This window comes from Lissotriton helveticus, chromosome 5_1 (genome assembly GCF_964261635.1).
Source record: "Lissotriton helveticus chromosome 5_1, aLisHel1.1, whole genome shotgun sequence".
NCBI classification, from domain to species: Eukaryota; Metazoa; Chordata; class Amphibia; order Caudata; family Salamandridae; genus Lissotriton; species Lissotriton helveticus.
The window spans coordinates 86197242-86220823 of record NC_136065.1 but is presented as its reverse complement, the minus strand read 5'-3'; the positions used below and the strand labels follow the sequence as shown (position 1 = coordinate 86220823).

The 23582-nt window shown below is 50.0% G+C and overlaps 1 protein-coding gene across 1 annotated transcript; it reads right to left on the bottom strand.

The window, feature by feature from the left end:
- Positions 1-13297: 13297 nt before the first annotated feature.
- LOC144754179 (heat shock 70 kDa protein-like) lies at positions 13298-15881 on the bottom strand. The gene has a single exon (XM_078641761.1). The coding sequence runs from the start codon at positions 15597-15599 to the stop codon at positions 13662-13664; it is 1938 nt and encodes a 645-aa protein (XP_078497887.1). The 5' UTR covers positions 15600-15881; the 3' UTR covers positions 13298-13661.
- Positions 15882-23582: the final 7701 nt, after the last annotated feature.

Sequence of the window (23582 nt, the reverse complement as noted above, 5' to 3'; positions counted from 1 at the left end):
TCACGTCGTGCTGCCCATAACAAATCACCTGGCAAGGCCCAACATTTCATCAGATATCGCTGGACCCCCCCCAAAAAAAGGGGCACCTCCCCATCATAAAGAAAATAAAGAAAAGGAATGGAGACAGATGTGAGCGAGATACGGCAGGTGTGCGCGCTGAAATGGTTTTATGGCTTGTTGAGCCTTGATGCTATCTTGCTCGGCCACTGGGAGGGGAACTGACCTAACGAGTTTGGCCTGGGGCAATGGTTCCAACTTGTATAGGTCAAAGAAAAGTCGATTAAGGAGTATGTGTCCTTGCTGAATTGAATTCAGCTGGATTAAGGCCTATGTAAAGGGCAACACACAAAATGGCTGCCATATACAAAATGGAAGCCAAGGGTTCAAGGTACAAGTGACGATTTCGAGGTGAAACCATCACTCGAATGCGATGAAAATGCTTGTGCATAATGTACTCGTCATTCTCGGTCTTTTGATACCAAATTTGTCATGTTTCGGAGAGCTTTAATTCTCGAGTCCAAAACGATTATACGAATCCAGAATTTTCAGAACCACAAGTGGCAGGGACTAGCTTCTTCCATTGTCCCTTCATAAAGGAGCACTTGCTTGTCACAGGTCTATCAGCTGCTATATTTAATTGAAATGGAATCAGTGAGTGGTCTGACCATACTAACGGTAATGGCGCCTCTACCACCACATTGTTAATATTGGAGAATGTTAAATCAAGCATATGGCCCGCTCTGTGCGTAGGGCCCTCGTTGATGAGTCTTAGATTGGCTGCATTTAATGTTGACCTCAGTATTTCTGCAGGGACACAATCCTCCCTATCCATATGGATATTAAAATCCCCTACAGCGAGAAATTGAGGATAAAGGAGGGAGCTCTGAACAATAGTATCCATCAGAGTGGTCAGGCTGGGATCCTCCCCACCAGGAGGGCGGTATATAACTAGTCCAGCTAGGGATAGCTGAGGTCCCACCTGAAAACAAAAATGTAACCCCTCCAGTCCCAGAATAGTAGTGGGGGTGGAAGAAGTAAGTGTGAGCTGCTCTTTAAATATGACAGCCACACCCCCACCTCTTTTTGCGCCCATCCGATTGGAGAAACATATTTAATACCCGAGGGGTACTGCCAGCGCGATGGCGGTCATATTGTCCTCATTGAGCCAAGTTTCTGTTAAAAACAAAGCATCCCACTGATGTCCTTCCAGTAGCAGCCAGACATCATCTGCCTGCTTGACTAGAGATCTACAATTCAGAAGGCCAGCTCTGAGACCTCTGCTAATTGGTGGCTTGGGTTTAGAAAACCCCTCAACCCTCATGGCGTCCATCGCTCCCAATGATAACCCACAAGCCCCACAATCATGAGGGAGGGCGGCAGTCTCCAGGTCAGTCCTATGCGCGCAGTCGACAGCCGTGGTGTTAAAAGACCACAGGATTTCCCGCGACCACACAATCCTACCCTTATATGCATCATCACTGCCAGCATGCCTGGCCCCAGCCGCGGTCTGGTCGCGGACGGGCGCAGACGGGCTTGCCTTAGGCGCGCCTTTGGCGCGCAAACGGCGCGCCCGCTGCGCCCGTCCGCTGCGCGTCCGGAAGATGCACATGTTAAATAGGTAGTAGGGAGGAGGGGCGTGGCCTGATGGTAGTGGGCGTGGCCTGTGTGTCCCGGGGAATGGCGGCAACACAAGAAAGTATCCCGCGACAGCGTTCTAAACCGCTTCGCGGTGGTGCCCAAGGGAGAGTGAAGGTAAATATTGTTTAAAATCACAACAAATACACAGCAAATACACTCAAAGTTTTAAAATTATGGATGCGTCTCTCCCGGCTTCCGCCTCAGGAGGTCAAAGGTGTTCTGGATCGCGCTAGTGTTCAGCGCGCTCTAAATACCCTGATTTAGGGGGCGTGGCCTGATGGTAGTGGGCGTGGCCTGTGTGTCCCGGGGAATGGCGGCAATATGAGAAAGTATCCCGTGACAGCGTTCTAAACCGCTTTGCGGTGGTGCCCAAGGGAGAGTGAAGGTAAATATTGTTTAAAATCACAACAAATACACAGCAAATACACTCAAAGTTTTAAAATTATGCGATGCGTCTCTCCCGGCTTCCGCCTCAGGAGGTCAAAGGTGTTCTGGGAGAGAAGAAACTCCAACGAGAACATGAAGGCAAGAGACTTCAGCTGGAGCATGAGCGCGGCCTGAAGGAGATCGAACTGAAGGCCCGAAGCGAAGAAGGCCGACCCCCGGGGAACCGAGAAACCGTTCCCCCGGTAGAGCCAAAAGTCCACATCCCCAAGGATGTGGTGAAAGAGTACTATAAAAACGACCATATCCAGCAGTGGTTCAAGGCCTACGAAGTCGCCATGACCTCCGACCGAGTTCCACAGAAGGATTGGGGAGCTGGGTTGTGGGGTCGATTCCTGAGCGAGGGGAGAGACACCCTGCTCGACCTGCCGTCCTCAGTGCAGACCTCCTACAGCCACATGAAAGAGGCCCTCCTAACGAGATACGGGCTCACCCCCGAGATGTATCACCAGCGGTTCCGAGACAGCAAGAAGCTCCCTGGCACCACGTGGGTGTAGTACGTGAACTCTTACAGTCGAGCTTTAGAAGGGTGGATCAAGGGCAGCAAAGTTACCACCTTTGAAGAACTAACCGACCTCATTGCATGGGAACACTTGTCCTCGAACTGTTTTGTGGAACTACGCCAGCATCTGCTTGACAGCAAGCTCGCTGATCCGAGGAAGCTGGCCGTCAAAGCAGATCGCTGGGTGAACACCCGGGTCCCCCGGGGCCCCGTAGTAGACTACCCCCGAAACAGTCAGGGATCTCCCCACCAGAGAGGGGGGGGGTAACCAAGGAAGACAGAGGGAGTTCCAGTCAGGTCCCCAGCATAGTCCCCCCAGAAGCCAACCCCCGAACTTTCCAGCTCACCCGCCAGCCAATTCCGGTCCCCCAGGTAGACATGGGCACCAGGTCACCATCACATGTTTCCGTTGCCAACAGCCTGGGCACTACGCCAGTGACCCCAAGTGTCCCATGGCCCAGCGACCCCCCACGACAGCTCCCCCAGCCCGACAGATGGCCAACGTAGCCCTAGGGGAGGAGATGGAGGACACCGAAGAGTGGGAACCTGCTGCCATGGCCCTGGTCTCCCTAGGAGACCGAGAGATGATTCCCGGTGCCCCCCTGCCCGATAACACCAAACAGTACCGGCAACTAGTGACGGTTAATGGCCACCGAGTGGAGGCCCTTCGCGACACTGGGGCGAGCATCACAGGTTTGGTATATTGGGAGAATGATCTCCTGTACAGTGAGTAGAAGTCTGCCGAGCTAGGGTCAGCCCGGGTGCTGGTGGTACCCCTATGCTTCCGAGACTTCCTCCTGGGTCTGGCCAACGATGTACCCCTGGCGGGACACCTGGGCCAGGACAAGACCTATCCATGCCTAGTTACGCACTTTTATTGGCCCAAGATGCGAGCGAACGTAGAGGCCCACTGCAAGTCCTGTCCCACGTGCCAGGCTAGTGGGAAGAGTGGAGGAACGCGCAAGGCTCCCCTCCAGCCCTTCCCCGTCTTCAGTACCCCCTTCGAGCGGGTCGGGATCGACATTTATTTATTTATTTATTTATTGCATTTGTTACGCGCAACAGCTACCCACAAAGGGTTTCCCGGCGCGGAGATTTGTACAGGTAAGCAACACTACGGAATATGAAATTTAGATGTTAAATAGCCAAGTTTTTAGGCTTTTGCGAAATCTGCCATAATTATCTTCCATCCGAACTGCAAGAGGCATGGAATTCCACAGCATTGGGCCTTGATAGCAAAAAGACCTGCCTCCTACGCGGGAAATCTTAAATCTGGGAATAGTGAATTTCTTTTGGGTAGAGGAGCGCAATGATCGAGACGGAAGGTACGGGTGGACCAGTGTCATCAGATATTTCGGGGCTCTGGCCATGTTTATTTTGTGCATAATGCAAAGTGCCTTAAATCTGATCCGCTTTTCCACCTTCAACCAGTGCAAATCTCGCAGATATTTTGTGGTTGAGGTGTGTCTGGGAATTCTGCATATTAGCCTAGCTGCAGAATTTTGGACTACCTGTAGTTTACGAATTAGTGCTTTATTTGCACCCAAGTACAGGACATTTCCGTAATCAATACGGGAGGTAATCAAAGCATTCACCACCGTCTTCTTGGTTGGCTCAGGTAGCATCCAACAGATTTTCTTCAGCCATTTTAAGATGGCAAAGCATGTTCCTGCAGTTTTTTCCACCTGCCTATGCATCTTAAGCGCATCGTCTATAATGACTCCAAGATTGCGTGCTTGAGTCACTGGGACGGGAATCTTGCCCATTTCAGTTGGCCAGTAATGGGGGCCCCACAAATTTTTATTATTCCCTAGGATGATAACCTCCGTTTTGTCCCCATTCAGTTGGAGAAAATTATCCTGCATCCATCTTGCGATTTTCTTCAGGCCACTTTTCAGGGTGGACTCATCTTCCACTGTCTCAGAAGTCAGGGAAACAACAACATTGTGGGGCCCCTAGACCCCAGAACCTCCCACGGTCACGATTCATCTTAGTCCTGGTGGACCATGCCACACGATACCCCGAGGCCATTCCCCTCCGCACAGTAACGGCCCCCATGGTGGGCCGGGCGTTGATGGGGATCTTTTCCCGAGTAGGTTTTCCCCGCGAGGTCGTGAGCGACCGCGGCACGAATTTCATCTAAAAATACATGATGTCCCTGTGGCAGCAATGTGGAGTGTCCTACAAATTCACCACCCCGTATCACCCCCAAGGAAATGGCCTAGTCGAGCGGTTTAACTGGACTTTGAAGGGGATGATCATGGGTCTCGAAGAGCCCCTCTGGCGCAAGTGGGACGTCCTCTTCCCCTGCCTCCTGTTCGCCTACCGGGAAGTCCCCCAAAAATCCCTGGGGTTCAGCCCGTTTGAGTTGCTTTACGGGCATCCCGTCCGGGGGCCCCTCAGCCTGGTCAAGGAGAGATGGGAGACGGCACCTCGAGACCCACCCCCAGATGTGTTTAGATACATCCTAGCCCTCCGAAACCAGACTCGGAAGTTCCGAGTGCTGGCCGAGGCCAACCTTGAGGCGAGCCAGGAGGAGATTGAATTGAATTGAAACAGCACTTGTATAGCGCTAACTACCCGGAGGCCTCGTAGCGCTTATGACAGAAACTTAATTAGCAGGGGCTCAAGGCAGGTCAGCAGAGGGTAGCATACAGGTGTGTTTTTAGAATTTTCCTAAAAGAGAGATGGTTTAAAGTTTCCCGCAAAGGCAGAGGAAGAGTGTTCCAGAGTTTTGCCGCAGTATGTGAAAAGGAGCGGCCACCCCAACGAGCCTTCTTGACTCTGATGGGAGCAGCCAGCTGGGCGGAGCTAGAACGAAGAAGACGAGATGGAGCATAGGGAATTACCAGGGGCTGAAGAATTGCAGGGCCAGTGTGATGGAAGGCCTTGTGTAAAATACACATGGCCTTAAATTGTATTCTTCCAGCAATAGGAAGCCAGTGAAGTTCCCTCAAAGCATTCCTCGCTGACTGCCATCGGGGAAGGTTGTAAAGTAGACGGGCTGCACTGTTTTGGGTGACTTGGAGCCTCTGGATGGTATAGGCAGGCGCTCCCATGTAGAGGACATTCCCGTAGTCCAGGCGAGATAGTATAAGGGCCTGGACCAGGATCCTCCTCGCCTGAAATGGGAGCAGAGGGAGAGATGAAGCGCTGGTATGTCCAGAATGCCACTCTGGTCGAGTTTCAACCGAGCCAGCAGGTCTGGGTGATGTCCCCGGTGAAACCATGCACCTTTCAAGACAAATGGACCTGGCCTTTCAAGGTCGTGGAGCGGAAGAGCAAAGTGACCTACTTGGTGGATGTCCAGTCCCCTCGGAACCCCCTTCGGGTCCTCCACGTGAACCGCCTCAAGCCTCACTTCGTGCAGACGGAGTTGAGCTTGCTCCTGGCCACCGACGACGGATCGGAAGAGGAAACGGAGCCCCTCCCTGACTTCCTGTGTGCCAAGGAGAAGGATGGCTCCGTAGAAGGAGTGAGCCTCTCTCCCTCCCTCACTCCCCAGCAACGTGAAGACTGCCGCCAGCTCTTGGGGCAGTTCTCTGATTTGTTCTCCCTGGTCCCCAAGGTCACGACTGGTGTGTCCACGATGTGGACACCGGAGACAGCCCGCCAGTGCGACACCGGGCCTACCGTGTTCCCGACCGAGTCGGGACCTGCATCCAGGCCGAAGTCTCAAGGATGCTCACCCTGGGGGTGGTCGAACCTTCCGACAGTCCCAGGGCCAGCCCGGTGGTACTGGTCCCAAAAGCCGCGGCCCCTGGTGTCGCCCCCGAACTAAGGTTCTGTGTGGACTACCGGGGGCTCAACGCAGTCACCCGAGCAGACACCCACCCCATTCCCCGCACAGATGAGCTCATTGACCGCCTGGGGTCTGCTCACTACCTGAGTACCTTTGACCTGACCTGCGGCTGCTGGCAAATTGCTCTCACAAAAGGAGCCAAGGAGCGGTCCGCCTTCTCCACCCCAGACGGGCACTATCGCTTTCGAGTGATGCCGTTTGGGATGAAAAATGCCCCGGCCACCATTCAAAGACTGGTAAACCGAGTCCTGGCCGGGCTGGAAGAGTTCAGCGCTGCATATCTGGACGATATTGCAGTGTTCAGTTCGCAATGGAGCGAGCACCTCTGGCACCTCCGGAGGGTGTTGCTGGCCCTACGCCAGGCAGGCTTGACTGTGAAGGCTAGTAAGTGCCAGATTGGGCAGGGGTCAGTGGTCTACCTAGAACACCAGGTCGGAAGCGGGCAGGTCGCCCCTCTCCAGCCTAAGATCGATGCCATCTTGGCCTGGGAACCGCCCACCGCACAAACCGAGGTCCGGGCCTTCCTGGCCTCACCGGTTACTACCGGAGGTTCATAATAAGCTATGGCAGCCTAGTGGGCCCCCTCACAGAATAAACCTCCAAGAACCAGCCCAAAAGAGTACGATGGACCCCCTCCTGCCAAGAGGCATTCGACACCTTAAATGCCGCCATGTGTACTGCCCCCCTACTTCAAGCCCCCGACTACTCAAAGGAGTTTGTAGTCCAAACTGACGCTTCCGAGCAGGGCATTGGGGCCGTACTGTCCCAACTCAATGAGAAAGGCATAGATCAGCCCGTAGCCTTCATTAGCAGTAGGTTACTGCCCCGAGAACAGAGATGGAGCACCACCGAACGAGAAGCGTTCGCCATAGTCTGGGCCCTCAAGAAACTCCGACCCTACCTGTTCGGAACCCACTTCGAGTGCAAACAGATCATCGATCCTTACGGTGGCTCATGCAGATGAGAGGAGAGAACCCCAAACTGCTGCGATGGTCGATCTCCCTCCAGGGGATGGACTTCACAGTAGAACACCGCCCCGGTACTGACCACGCCAATGCTGACGGCCTCTCTAGATTCTGCCGCCTCAGCGAAGAGAACCCCCAAGAGGATGGGTAGTTCTCCCTGACTTTCAGCTGGGGGGGGACGCGTGTTGGACCCGGCCTCGTGGCATCGTCCTCCCTGACCCGTAGTGACCCCCCCTGACCCGTACACCTCCACAAGGCCCTGATTCACCCGACCACTCCCTCCATGACCCATATCCACGACACTGGGCTTCCCCGTCCTCCCCCTCCATCTTACTGGTACCCGAGGCCCGGTGCCCAATCCCCTGCACCTAAGATGGCTGCCCCCGGCCCCAGCCCGACCTCGGCCCTAGACGCGCCGTACCCGGCTGGGGGGTAGAGCGCTCCCCGTGAGCGAGAGAGGGAGGAGTAATGCGGTCACACCTCCCACCTCCCCTCGAGAGATGAGTTTCGATCGCCCATCCGGCCTCCCTGAGGGCTGGCTCCAAGCCTGCTGCGTGTCTGGGATCCCTCCAGACCCCACTTGAAAGGATGAGAGGGGCCGCCTAGGAGGAACCCCCAACAAACGGCCCCCAGGTGCTAAGACCTCTGCCAGAGAAGGACTTCTGCCCGGAACCCTCTGAGCCCTGCAGACGCGGTCGCGGCTCCCTTGCAACCTTGAGAACCCCTGAGCCCTGCTGATTCGATCGCAGCACCCTAAAGACCGTAAGAACTGCCTCATCCTTGCTCGAGCCCTGCTGATTCGCTCGTGGCTCAGAGACTATCCTGGTCCGGCTGGACCTAAGATCTACTCGTATCCCCCAGCTCGAGGATTGAGAGCTGTGCGCCGGATACGCACCTGCATCTATCTTGAACCCTAAGACTGTCCCGCTACCCAAATCCCTACCGAGACTCTTGGAGCCCTTGCTCTACTTGTACATAAGAATCCTGCGGATCATAAAGATCCGTTTATTTGAGATATAAAGAATACCTTCTCCTGAAAACCTACAGTGTGGTGTCCCTTTGTCGAGTGGTGCTAGCTCAGCGCGTGCGATCCTAGATTCGAGACTCTCCCCCTGAAGGGTCTCCCGCCAGTGCTCGGCAGTGTTCGTAGGAGAGGTGGGTCACAGGGTGGTCAGGTACATATTTTGGCCTCCCCTGGGACCTCCCTTCTAACAATACTTATTTTCCACTCTTTATATTTTACCAAATGTATTACTGTATACCCTGTACACAATGAAAAACCATTGCAAGGTGCAACTCAGTTATTGGCTCTGGGCACCTCGGGTTCTTGGTGAACCTACAAGGCTCATATCCCTGCAACCAGAAGGGCACGCGGACATAACGGTATATAGTTTTCAAAAATGTACCATTGTTAGAAGTTACAAGTGAAATTGTAGGCACAAATGGCTTTTTTTTCAACTCAATTTTAAATTCTTTTATTTCAACTGTTCCTTTCTTAAGGAAAGCCTTAAACGATGTACACAAATGACCCCTTGCTGAATTCAGAACTTTGTTTACTTTTCAGAAATGTATAGTTTTCTGGGATCCATTATTATTTTCACACACATTTCAAACACTAACTGGAAGGAGGTTAAAAGCATAAAAAATTGGGAAAATAGGCAATGTCTCAGTAAAATGCCAAAACTGTGTAGAAAATGTTGGTTTTCTGAAAAAAGTTTTCCTGTTCCTGAAACATGGAACATTGGTGATTTTAGCACCTCAAACTTTTTGTTGAAACCATTTGCAAGGAAAAAAGGCACTTTCTTCTGCAGCACTTTTTCCCCATTTTCCCCCAAAACCCCAAAATGTTGCTGTATTTTCTTAATTTCTCTGTCCCCTTCAGGGGAATCCGCAAACCCTGGATACCTTTAGAGAAGCTACGAAAACACGAAGCTTTGCATTGGTGGGATGCCACCATTTTGAAAAAATACATTGAGATAATTTTCCCTCTTTTGATGACCTCGATGAGGATCTACTACTGGATTGAAAAAATGTGTTACATAGCTCTTCTTATAATAAGATGACAATTCTCATTAAACACGCAGAGGGGAAGAGAACGAACATCCTCTGAGAAATTGAAATATTGGAGGGTGAGATCAACAAACTTAACCTGGTAGAAGCCACCTAAAAGAACTATAAAATCTTAGAAGGTGTACTGAATAAACATCAGATTTATCCTAAAGAAAAGAAGTCCCGCAAACTGAAACAGGATGACAATGATTATAAGTCAGGGAGAATATTTACTTTAGCCCAGAAGTTTGACAACATCCAGGTTGGACAACCACTAGCTAAGACAACTCCAGGGGACCTCACAGATGCTACTTCTGCTAGCAATTTAGACATTTCTAGTATTCGCAGCGAAATGATTGAGGGTCCAAGTACCAGTGCTAATGCTATGGGCACTTCCCAGCTTAATACCTCATCGGATTTTATACGGGAAGTCCAAAGGTACTGCAAAGGTTCGAGAGCGAACTTCGACAATCGCACAAATACTACAAGAAAACCAGAAGAGGGAGGAACAGATAAGTAAAGCACAAGGAGGGAGGGAGTTACAACCAGGTAAAGCACAAGGGCGCAGAGAAAGTGATAACTGTAGCAACTCAGGATACTAGTGGAGCTATCATTCTTTGGTTCAGTTCGAATGAATGACTAATGACTACAACTCCCAGAATGCATCATGCTATGTAATGTACGCCCATGGCTGGAAATAGTATAATCGGTAACAAGGTACAATCTGACAACCTTATCTTTGTTCCCCCTACCCACACACCACACTTAGTGCCCTAAAACATCTTCCTATCCGCATTCTCTGTTCCCTCTATCATCTCCTTCTGCATGTTCACCTGCCTCCATTCCCATCCATCAGGTGCCTCCATCATTCTGCCTCGTTCCCTCCCTCCTCCATTATCCTGCCTCGTTCCTCTGCCTCTTCCATCATCCTGCCTCGTTCCCTCCCTCCTCCATCATCCTGCCTCGTTCACTCCCTCCTCCATCATCCTGCCTCGTTCACTCCCTCCTCCATCATCCTGCATCGTTACCTCCCTCCTCCATCTTCCTGCCTCGCTCCTTCCCTCCTCCATCATCCTGCCTCGTTACCTCACTCCTCCATCATCCTGCCTCGTTACCTCCCTCCTCCATCATCCTGCCTCGTTCACTCCCTCCTCCATCATCCTGCCTCGTTCCTCTCCCTCCTCTCCCTCCTCCATCATCCTGCCTCGTTCACTCCCTCCTCCATTATCCTGCCTCGTTCCTCTGCCTCTTCCATCATCCTGCCTCGTTCCCTCCCTCCTCCATCATCCTGCCTCGTTCACTCCCTCCTCCATCATCCTGCCTCGTTCACTCCCTCCTCCATCTTCCTGCCTCGCTCCTTCCCTCCTCCATCATCCTGCCTCGTTACCTCCCTCCTCCATCATCCTGCCTCATTACCTCCCTCCTCCATCATCCTGCCTCGTTCACTCCCTCCTCCATCATCCTGCCTCGTTCCTCTCCCTCCTCCATCATCCTGCCTCGTTCACTCCCTCCTCCATTATCCTGCCTCGTTCACTCCCTCCTCCATCATCCTGCCTCGTTCCTCTGCCCTCCTCCATCATCCTGCCTCGTTCCTCTCCCTCCTCCATCATCCTGCCTCGTTCACTCCCTCCTCCATCTTCCTGCCTCGTTCCTCTGCCCTCCTCCATCATCCTGCCTCGTTCACTCCCTCCTCCATCATCCTGCCTCGTTCACTCCCTCCTCCGTCTTCCTGCCTCGTTCACTCCCTCCTCCATTTTCCCTGGATCTCATCTTCTCTGGATCTCTTCTCCTTCCCTTGCCTGTCCTCACCGTCTTCTTGTGTTCTCTAGGACCATCTTTGGTCCTCTTTTGGGAGGCAGTTTATGAGCCAGCAAGACCAGAGGAAGTCGCCCGAGTGTGGTGACTCTGGTAGGGTTGGGTTTGTACCCAGCCACCACTGGTGACTCCACAAAATGTGCTGGAAAGCCAAGCAAGATTCTGGCCAATCAAAACACCTGCATAATGTGGATTCACACCACACTCTGCTAGAAAGGACTACATGAACCACAATTCCCCAGGGATGTTGAGACTCATGGTAGTGGCAGAAATCAATGTGAGTGGTTCACTGGGATTGGGGGACACACCACTGATCTCCCCCTTACTAACACTGTACCCGTTTTCAGACCCCGTCTATACCCGCATGTACCGCGGTATTATTTTTCATGTGCAGCATTGTCTGTGCACAGAGAAAACATTAACATTCCTTTCTATAAGATAAATCACAGAGCAAACCTTGATGTATTACATCTTATTGTGTTCTGAGTCTCTAACCCCACACCACCTCTCGGAGGAAGCCTCGGACTTCTCTGCTTTACTACCCTGAACTCCCTGAGTGTCCTTCCCTTTCTGGCCTCTGACACTCTGCTCTCTGACCCTACAGCCGCTGTTCTGTTTGTATTACCTGGGTCCCCTACAACCTTCTGCTCTCTGACCCTATAGCAGCTGCTCTGTTTGTACTCCTACAACCCTCTACTTTCTCAACCCTACAGCAGCACTTCTGTTTGTACTCCCCGGGTCCCCTTTAACCTTCTGCTCTCTGACCCTACAGCACCTGTTCAGTTTGTACTTCCCCGGTCCCCCTTCACAACCTTCTACTTTGTGACCCTACAGCAGCTGTCCTGTTTGTACTCCGCGTCCCCTACAACCTTCTGCTCTCTGATGCTCCCCTTTTACTCTCAGACCCCTCCAGCTATTTACACACAACTGTGCTCACCTGTTGATGCTCCCCTTCTCTACAGCTGCCACCTAGGTCCCCTGCTCCCCCTTCTACTCTCCAATCCCTCCAGCCTCCTGCACACTAAGGCCTCTGTTTCTGAACTTCTGCCCTCCTTGTTCTCTGGGGATTCCCTCCTCCCCCTCAAATGTTTCCAACCTCTTGCATTTCTTGGCTGCTGTATGACGCCCACTCTCCCTTCCTTCTGGTCTCTTCGACTCTTTGCATACCCCATGTGTTGTAGATACCCTCATATTTTTAGAATCTCGAGTTCTTAAAACACTGGTTGCTTGATTCCCCCTTTTCTTTATTTTGCTTTTTGTACCAGCCATACTGCCCCAACACCTTCTTAGACTACACACACCTGCTGCCTCCATCCCTTGTGCTTTTTGTCTGCTCTACCACCCCACCTGCTCTCTGACCCATCCATCCTGGCTAGACTATCTGGATCCGGACACCTTTCTCATCTAGGATGCCCCAGCTACACTTGTGCACCTGTATACTATTAGGGTTTTAATAACACTCATCTTTGCCACCACGTGAACATCTTGTTGATTTACTGTCTTTTCTGCACTTATTTTAGAGGATAAAACAGTGTAAATCAAATAATCAAGAAAAGCCTGTACCTATTTTAGAGGATAAAATAGTGTAAATCAAATAATCAAGAAACGCTTGGCACTGTGCCGACGTTAAATGGAAAACCACTGCAAGTTCCGCAGCATGTGTAAACACGTCTAGATCATGAATACGTTTTTGTATCGGTTTTATAATAACTCCATGTGTTTAATGCTGTTGTTCCCACACATATTGTGTACTCCTAAAATGCTTCCATCATTCTGTGTGGCCTCTTCCCACACTACTCGCCACCCCTAAATAGTAATGTGCACTTTCCTTTGATCTCGCCCTATTTGAGTTGTCATCCGTACTATACAGGACAAACATGTTCTGTAGTTGGTTTTGGTGATATATAGGACACTGCATTAGCCACAAACCTAAACAGGACTCAAACCCCCCACACCCTCTCCCAATTACAAGACAAGTGGCACCTATGCAATATTTTACACGTTCCCATTTCACAATAGCACACACTCTCCCCGACCCATTACACACTAACCAAGGTAAATTAAAACTAGAGACAATGTTGATCAGTTTACTCATTTTAATACAAAAATAAAATATAAACATATATTTGAGCAATATGGGCTTTATAAAAGTTAGCAATAAGATTAAAATAAATTAAAATTCTCATTGTGACACAAACACATTAGCTGCAGAGAGCACAGCATTTATTCAGTCCATGTGGCCATAGAATTTTCTGAATGACCTAGAAAAGTCTGTTAAGGGCCAGAAGTCTGTTTAATCCACTTTCTCGATTAGTGTGTCCATAGGAAGAGCACATTGTTGTCTTCGATTAATCTACCTCCTCAATGGAGGGGCCATGCGAAGAGTCCATTATTGTCCACAGATAAACCACCTCCTCAATGGTGGGACCATGAGAAGAGTCCATTATTAATCCACCTCCTCAATGGTGGGTCCAGTGCTGGAGCTCCCTTGGCGGGCCTGAGATCCACAGCTCGCACCAGGCATTCCCCCAGACATCCCGCCCTGGTAGAGTTTGGTGATGATGGGATTACAGACCTTCTCCAGCTCTTTCTGCTGGTGCTCATATTCCTCCTTCTCTGCCAGCTGGTTGCTCTCCAACCAGGAGATGGTCTGGTTACACTTGTCCACTATCTTCTTCCGTTCATCTTCGCTGATCTTGTCTTTAAGTTTGTCATCCTCCACTGTACTCTTCATGTTGAAGGCGTAGGACTCCAGTGCATTCTTGGCAGAGACCTTCTCTCTCTGGGCTTCATCATCTGCTTTGTACCGCTCAGCCTCCTGCAACATCCTCTCAATCTCCTCTTTGCTCAGCCGCCCCTTGTCGTTGGTGATGGTGATCTTGTTCTGTTTGCCTGAACTCTTGTCCACAGCAGAGACATTCAGGATACCGTTAGCATCTATGTCAAAGGTCACCTCAATCTGTGGTACACCACGAGGGGCTGGTGGGATTCCGCTTAGATCAAATTTCCCTAGAAGATTGTTGTCCTTGGTCATGGCTCTTTCACCCTCATACACTTGGATCAGGACACCAGGCTGGTTGTCAGAGTAGGTGGTGAAGATCTGGGTTTGCTTGGTTGGGATGGTGGTGTTACGCTTGATAAGGACAGTCATCACACCACCTGCAGTCTCAAGCCCCAGTGAGAGAGGTGCTACATCCAGGAGGAGCAGGTCCTGCACATTCTCAGACTTATCACCCATCAGTATAGCAGCTTGCACTGCTGCACCGTAGGCCACAGCCTCGTCTGGGTTGATGCTTTTATTCAGTTCTCTGCCATTGAAAAAGTCCTGCAGCAGTTTCTGGATTTTGGGAATGCGGGTTGATCCTCCTACAAGCACAACTTCATGGATCTGAGCTTTGTCCAGCTTGGCATCTCTCAGAGCTTTCTCCACAGGATCAAGGGTTCCTCTGAAGAGGTCAGCACACAGCTCCTCAAAGCGAGCTCTGGTGATGGAAGTGTAGAAATCAATGCCTTCGAACAGCGAATCAATCTCAATGCTGGCCTGAGTGCTGGAAGACAGAGTTCTCTTGGCTCTCTCACAAGCAGTTCTCAGCCTCCTGACGGCCCTCTTGTTCTGGATAATGTCCTTCTTGTGCTTTCTCTTGAATTCCTCAATGAAGTGACTAACCATGCGGTTGTCAAAGTCTTCACCTCCCAGGTGGGTGTCTCCAGCTGTAGCCTTGACTTCAAAGATGCCATCATCAATAGTTAGAATGGAAACATCAAAGGTACCTCCACCCAGGTCAAAGATCAGGACATTGCGCTCTCCCCTGCCGCTCTTGTCCAGACCATAGGCGATGGCTGCTGCTGTGGGCTCATTGATGATCCTCAGCACATTCAGGCCAGCGATCACCCCTGCATCTTTAGTGGCCTGCCTCTGGGAGTCGTTAAAGTAAGCAGGCACCGTGATGACGGCATTGGAGACTGGGTGGCCCAGGTATGCCTCGGCGGTCTCCTTCATCTTGGTCAGCACCATGGAAGACACCTCCTCAGGGGAGAAAGTCTTGTTCTCTCCTTTGTACTCCACCTGCACCTTGGGCTTCCCACCATCGCTCACCACCTTGAAGGGCCAGTGCTTCATGTCCGCCTGCACCACCGCGTCATCAAACTTCCTGCCAATCAGTCTCTTGGCATCAAAGACGGTGTTCTGGGGGTTGAGGGCCACCTGGTTCTTGGCGGCGTCTCCGATGAGCCTCTCCGTGTCTGTGAAGGCCACATAGCTGGGGGTGGTGCGGTTGCCCTGGTCGTTGGCGATGATCTCCACCTTGCCATGCTGGAAGACGCCCACGCAGGAGTAGGTGGTGCCCAGGTCGATGCCGATAGCGACGCCCTTGGGTGCAGACATCTTCAGGTTTGGGGGGTTCTGGGGAGGCTCTTGTCAGGTTCTTGCCTTTTGGCTTCTTTCGGCGGCGATGAAAGAAACGTCTCTCAGCTCTGTTCAGTGACGTCTCTCCTCACTGGTGATGGAAACGGCGTCTCGGCTGCTGTTCTGTGACTGGTCTTCTCACTGGTGATGGAAGCGGCTCCTCCCGGTCGTTCCTCTCTGTCTTCTCTCCTCACAGGTGATGGAAGCGGCTCCTCTAGTCCTTCCTCTCTGTCTTCTCTGTTCTCCGGCTCGGATCTGACAGCGTCCCTCACCGGCTCCTGTATTTATTCTCCAGCAGCCGCATACACCAAGTAGCCACGCGCAGTGGAACACGCCCTGCGACCAATCACAACTTCAGGATTATCATACAGCTAGATATTTCCCGAAGTTTCCGCTCTGTTGCCCAATCAGGAGAGGCCTGGGCGGTGCGAACAGAGCAGCTTCTGGAAGGCTCTCGTATTTGTCAGACCTGCTGGCCAATCAAAATGCAGCGCTTCCAAGAGCCTTCGAGAAATGCCCAGCACCGTGGAGGCTCGGCACACCACAGCCAATCAGAGAGGAGGAGGCGTGGTTGATGTAAATGGATCTGTCAGCAGTCCCTGGAATGTTCCAGATGTTTCTTTGCTGTCACCACTGGCGGGGTCTGGAAAGGGCGAGAAACCGAGGGACCCGCGCCATGAACGCAGACAATGAAAACAGCTCCAGGCTCTATAAGTCTGCCCTTAAAAAATGGATCGAATCACGAAAGTGGAGGCAATATATTCACTCACGGATTAACATCACTGCCGGGTAATGCATTGTTCACCATTGTGAATTGGAAGCAAGAAGTGCATTAAAAGAACACATTTTTCCGTGCCCTCTTTTCCAGTTGCCTCCGTCATGCGAATACTGACTCCACATACTGTATCAGGCCTGTAGTGTCGTCACAAGTGAACTGCATCTTGGAACCTGTAGTGCGGGCGCAGCTTCTGCATTAAGCAAGATAAAAACGGATTAAAAAAAATTATAGCCGAGAGCAGTGAAGGCAATCCGATCCCACCCCAGCAAGATGTGAATCCTTTGGGTGAAAGGAAACTGTGTTCTGGGGGCCAGTGGTTAGGTTAGCGGGAGTCCGATGGGGACTCATGGTGAAACCTAGTGTCTGTGCACCAGGATCCTGAGCCCAGGCAATGAGAGAATTCAGGCAACGTTACTTGTGAACGGCTGCTGTCTGCAGCACTCACACAGGTCAAGAGTCACATTGTGGGTCAAGGGGCTCCCGGGCTCTCCTGCTCCTCCAGCCTGGACGGAAGGACCGAGCAGAGCTCTAGGCTCTCAGTGGGGCAAACAGGTATCACGCTGGGGTTCAGCGATGAAGAGGGCCTAGCACTGTTCAGGGAAGGATAGTCTTCCCCTGGGCCAAGCGCAGGGCTCGCGCCGTCCGCCGTTCAGTCTCTGCTACACCACGGTACTTGACGGTGTTTGGACAAAATATCGAAAACACCAATATCGGGGGACAGAATATCATATCAAAAATATCGAGGACAAGAATATTGTTTCAAAGATAGCGAGGCCCAAAATATCGTGTCAAAAATATATCGAGGACCAGAATATTGTGAAGGTCAAGTGTAGTTTTACTGTATATATCTCCACATATATGTACCTTGATGATATATTATCTTCAAGGTACGTAGATCTGGAGCTAAGAATAGTACATTTATACTTACCTGTTTGCACTTACCTACCTGATATGTGTGTCCTTTATATTTTTGACACGATATTTGTGTTTCCTAAATTCTGTCACTGATCCATGCTTGGCCACTGGGCTGGGGAGTCCTCTTCTAGAGAGCCCCCTTCTGCCAGAGTACCTTGTGTACCACTTCCTGGTTAAAAATAGTTCTCATCTCTCAAGAGATTTCCAAACAGCACTCCTAGCAGGATACAAGACTTCTCAGGTGTGTGTTCAACCGGAAGGGAAGCCGGAAATCAGGGATCCTCACGCTGGAGATCAATGGTATCTTGGATACGTGGCTGTGTCCACCTCCTTGGTCAAGAGTCTCCTGGCACACTGTCCTGGTCTTCCATCGAATGTTTATGCCCCTTTGGCGCTGCCTCTCTCTTTATTGTGGTTTGGGGTGTTGGCCACCATTGTTTCAGAATCAAGGGCTGAAGCTGGGTGTGTCTTGACTGTGAATATAAAACAATGGTACACGAGGGAGAGGTTTGTTCTACCTAACAACTACACTAACACTACACAGCAGCCCTTCAGATGGATAAAGCAAGGAGGAGGAGCTAGGGCTGCCTCTACACTTCCAATGACTAGCTGCCCCTTACTATCTCTTCACTGGGGCATAGGGAGAGGGTTCCAGGGCCCTCTACCAAATCAGAAAAGTATCTGTGCTGACCAACCTCAACTCCAAATAGTCAACCATTCACACATACACAGGGATCCACAAGGGATTTCTGTTCACAGTTCAGCACACACACACAAACTCAACATATTTTTTATTGTGTTTTATAGAGCGCGAACTTGACCCGTGAGGGTATCAAAGCGCTTTACATGGTATACAGTGCTACAAATAAGAAAAGTTTATATTGCAGAAATATACAAGATCAACATGTAAGGTTACAATCACGAAGAAAGTTTGTAATCGCGCAGGACCCTTAAGTTCTCGGAGTAAGGAGTTGGTGATCTGGGAAAGCAGTAGTCTTGGATTAGTCAGGCAATGCAGTGGTTGCAAGTATGCCTTAGACGAGGAATTTACCCATGAGAAAGGTTTTGGCCTCGTTTTTGAAATGTGCTAGAGAAGGGATTCTTCTGATGGCAGGTGGGAGGTAGTTCCAAATTCTTGGTGCTGCTCCGGTGAACGCCCTGTTGTATTGTATTGTATTGTATGTCGCTTTTGTAAAGGGCATGGTTACCAGGAGGCCTCCCAGCGCGGAGATTGAATAATACACTGAGGGGGAAGGGGGGGGGGGGGGGGGGATGAGGGATCATTTAGGAAAGAGGAAGGTTTTCAGTGTTTTCCGGAAGCGGAGGTGGCCAGATTCGGTACGTTGTTGCAGAGGGAGGGAATTCCAATGTGAGGCTGCATTCACCGATGCGAGCCTTCTTGATTCTGGGCACCGTGGCCAGAAACCCATTGTCTGAACGCAAGGGTCTATTGGGTTTATAGGGGGTGACCAGGTTTCTCATGATCGGGGGTCCTTTACCTTGCAAGATTTTGTGGGTGATGCAGAGGGATTTGAAGATAATCCTCTCTCGCACAGGGAGCCAGTGAAGCGCTTTGAGAGCAGGTTTGGCAGATGCTCTGAGGGGGATACCCATTAGTAGCCTAGCAGCGGCATTTTGAATTTGTTGCAACTTATTAATTGTGGCTTCAGGGGCTCCTAGGAAGATTGCGTTGCTAAAGTCTAGTCTGGATAGAACTAGACCTTGTATCAGTAACCTCCTGGAATGATGGGGGAGGAGGGGGAGGACTTTGCGGGCGGAGCGAAGTAGGCCGAAGCAGGTGCCTGCTGTCTTTTTCGCTTGAAAGTTAAGCGAAAGGTCCTGCTCAAGCCAGACCCCCAGACTCTTGATTTCTTTTTTTGGGGTCGGGGGGTCCCCTAGACAGGACGGCCAGAGGGAAGGGGGTATAGAGGCCGAATTGTGACCTAGCATCATGATTTCAGTCTTAGATCCGTTTAACTTGAGTGAGGAGTCACACATCCAAGCATGGATCTTAGTCAGGCACTGATGGAAATTGTCAGGGCATTGGTCGAGATGCAAGAGTGAGACGACCAGTTGGGTGTCATCGGCATAGCTTACTATTTTTATCCCGAAAGGGGCGACCGCATCCTCCAGGGGGGCCATGTACACGTTAAACAGTGTGGGGCTCAGGGATGAGCCCTGTGGCACCCCACACTGGAGGGATATTGGAGCAGATTGTGAGTTGCCTTCCGAGACTTGAAAGGTGCGGTTTGAAAGGTAGGATGTTAAACTGGTCAGAGCAGACCCTCGTATTCCTGCTTCGGCCAGGCGCTGGATCAGGATACGGTGATTCACTGTGTCAAAGGCCGCACTCAGGTCCAGGAGGATCACTGCGACTGATCCTCCTGACTCCGTTGTAGGTTCTATTTTTCTGAAAGGAGGGGGGTTGGAGTAGGAGGTTTCTAGCAGACCGGGAGTTCCTGCTTCCTCCAGATATCACTTGTTTCTGAGCCAGATAGGCGGGGGAGTTTGTGTATAGGGCCTTGTGTGTAATGCATGCACGTTTCAGCTGAAATCTGGCCTCTAGGGGGAGCCAGTTCAGTGCTTTCATGTGTGGCGAGATGTGGTTGAACTTCCTGGTGCCTGTAAGTAGCCTGGTGGCCTCGTTGAGGCAGGCTTTTAAAGGCGCTAGGGAGATCTTGGGCAGTCCAGTGAGGGTGGAACAGCCATATTCCAGTCTGGAGATGACTAGTGCTTGAACTGCCATTTTTAGGTCACGAGCAGCGATGAAAGGTTTCAGCTTCCAGAGGTAGCTCAAGTGGAATCTGGCTGCTTTAGCCATAGAGTCAATGTGGTCTCGCATGTTCAGGTTGCAGTCAAGGATTATGCCCAGGGATTTGGCAGAGTCCACAATGGTTGGTGGGCAGTTCAGGGCTGTGATGGTCTTGATCCACTTTTGAATCTCCGGGTTGGTTTTTGAAGGGGAGAATAGGAGAAATTCCATTTTCTTTGCATTAAGTTTGAGTTGGTTAGAGGCTAGCCATTGGACGGTCATTTCCACGGTGTCATTCAGGCGGAGGATCTCCTTGAGCGAAGAGATATTGATGTAAATTTGGGTATCGTCCGCATACATATGGTAGGAGATGTTGGCAATGCGCAGAACTACGGTGAGTGGCTCTATGTAAAGATTAAAGAGGGTGGGGGACAGGGTTGAGCCTTGGGGGACTCCAACCGTGACCGGGGTGGAAACTGATAGGTTGCCGTTAATGAGAAATCTCTGAGAACGGTTGTGGAGGAAGGACCTGAACCATTCCAGTACCACGCCATCCAAACCCATGCTGAATTTGAGGCGTTCAAATAGTTTTTCATGGTTGACCATATCGAAGGCAGAGGATAGGTCAAGCAGGATTAGAAGGCAGGTTATGCCTTGGTCTAGGGCTTGGAGGGCATAGTCCACGATGTGGAGCATAGCAGTTTCAGTGCTGTGCCCTGGTCTGAAGCCAGATTGAAAGTCGTCAAGTAGGTGGAAGTTGTTGATGTGCTGGCTTAGTTGTTGTTGTTGTTGTAGACACTCCTCCAAAACTTTGGCTAAAAGCGAGATATTGGAGATAGGTCTAAAATTGTCTGGGGAGGCTGGGTTCAGTGTGGGCTTTTTCAAAATGGGGAGGACTTGGCCTGCTTTCAAGGGGTCTGGGATCAAGCCTTGTGGAAGAGAGGCGTTTATAATTGTAGTCCAGCAAGGGATATCCAACGTGCATGCATTTGCACACACAACTCTGCAGCCATGTTCCAAGGTGATGTGCAAAGATTTGGTTGAGGGAAACTCAAGCAGTGCTTTAAAAACAAGTAAGGCCAAAATACATCTCTCCCCACCTGCAATACAAAGTAGCAATGTCCCTTCTACTCTAGCCAGTGCTGCCACCACTGCCAGTCTCTCTTATCAGAGTGCGAGGACACCAATAATTGTCTGCAGTAGGGGTGCACTTTGGGTGCCACTCCAGACCTGAGAGCCCTCTCTGTGTCATTGTGTCACACAAGAGGTTTCCAGTGAGTCACAAAACCAACAGCAACTATCAGGGGACATTCCTCTCCTAATGTATTAATCTACCTTTAGTAAGTACACACATCTCTTCCAATGTCCTCCAGGACTGACCTGTAACACTCTTGCTGTTCTGAACCGTGGTCCACACATAACTCTGCTGATCCCATCATTTCCAACTTCAGGGACCTCTATAAAACCAGCTCTTCCACCAGTGTCTTTGAATTCTAACATGAAGTACCACACCTAAACACGCTATCACTTCATCACCAAAGCTGCGGATGGGGTGTACCATGTAACACTTCTTTACTAACAAAGGGGAAATGATCAAGCTTAAAATTGAGACCAAATCTCAACAGCTCTCGAGTCTAACAAGAGACCACACTACCCCTCTTCAGACATTTATCTACTCGTTCACCTGAGTTTTGTGCCCAATCAACCTGCTCTTCCAATTGGATAAATAACTCAGAAAGGCTTACTTTTTTGCTGGTTAATGAATGAGTGCATGATAATAAAATGAAGCATACAAGCACAGCACTTGAAATTGTAGCTTTACTTGCTGGATATTAATAAGCACATATAAATCCACCTCTACAACTTTAATTTCTGCTGCAACAGTAGAAATCAAATCCTCTAGTCATTTATATGTTCTTCTCTGGCTGAACAGTGACCTTCAACTCTTCTTCATAAGAGAAATGGGAGAGGATCAGAGACAAGAGGAGGCCACAGAGGTAAAAATAAGTGTATAGTGAGAGGTGAAGTAGAGGGAGACACGAAGAGGACAGAGGGGTAAAGAGAAGGGTATAGTGAGAGGTGGAGAAGATGGGGGAGAGATATAGAGATAGGGATGATGTAGAGGACGGGAGACAATAGGAGGGCAAGGAGGTAAAGGGAAGGGTATTGTGGGAGGGGTGAGGTAGAGGGAGAAGAGAGGTAGAGATAGGGACGATGTAGGAGATTGGTGAAGAAGGAAGAGACATAAAAGATAGAGGGAAGGTGAGGTAGTCAGGAAGACAAGTACAGTGGTAGAAAGATTAGGAGAAAGGTAGAGAGAGAGGTAAAGAGGTAGGTATGATTGTAGAGTAAAGTAGAGTGAGCAATATCTAAGAGAAAAAGAAATTACAGACCCAAAGTGGCAGAGTGCGGTAAGGTAGCAAGCGAGGTGAATTAGAGCAGGGTAGACAGGACGAGAGGTGAGGTATTAAGAAAATTATTAATAGATGTAACATAGAAAGAGTGATGAGGAAGAGACGGAAGCAAACTGAGAAGAGGTATAGACCAATAAATAGGTTAGGTAAAGAGAGTAGTGAGGCAGAAAGGTAGAGAAGTGGTTAAAGGGTAGAAAGAGAAGAGGTGCATAGAGAAAAAAGGTGCAGATACAGGCGAATTTCAGAAACAGGTGATGATAATATAGCAGTAGAGAGTGAGAAGGTGAGTTAGAAAGATAATAGTATGGAAGTCAGAGAGGTAGAGATGAACACATGAGGTAAAGAGAGAGTTTATATAAAGAGTGTAAACTGCAATGCAGAAGGAGGTGCAGAGAAAAATATGATAGAGAGAATGCAATCATAGAGAAAAAGAGATAGAGGTAGCGAAAGAGAGATAGTGAAAAAGAGTAAGATATTGAAGAGGAGGAGGTAACAGAGGGTAAAAGAGTGAGAGGAGGTGAAGAAGTAAGGCAGTGAATACATAGTTAGGTAAAATGAGAGATATATCCAGTAGATATAGTTGAGGTGAGGTAGAACAAAATGGATTAGATACATAGATGTGAGGAAACAGGCTTTTTGAAGGTTTAACCCCCACGTTTTGCCCCCATTTTGACTACTGGGTACTGGTGTAATTGCTCTGAGACACCCCGAGCCCTGCTAAACAGGATTCAGTGCATGTGCTCTGACCCATAGGTAAACAACCTTTACAACGCAACTTTTACCATGCAGTGCCTTTACGACGCAACTTTTACAATGCAAACCAGTACAACACATTGCGCTGGGGGGCGCTCTAGGATAGGGAATGTGTTTAATGTACTATCCAACACCTTCCCTACTATCCACGGGGACTGGAGTTGGAATAGTAAATTAAACAATTCACTATCCAGCGCCTAAAAGCACTATGCGTTGTAATGGTATGCGTTGTAAAAACCGCGTTGTAAAAGCATGCGATGTAAAAGCATGCGTTGTAATGTCATACATCCGACCCATAGGGTGGCGTATGTTTAATTGGCTTGTAGTTGCAAGTAAGTTGGGTTATGCCA

What these genes read in the sequence shown, in the direction of transcription:
- LOC144754179 (XM_078641761.1), bottom strand. Translation starts at nt 15,599, where the DNA reads ATGTCTGCACCCAAGGGCGTCGCTATCGGCATCGACCTGGGCACCACC.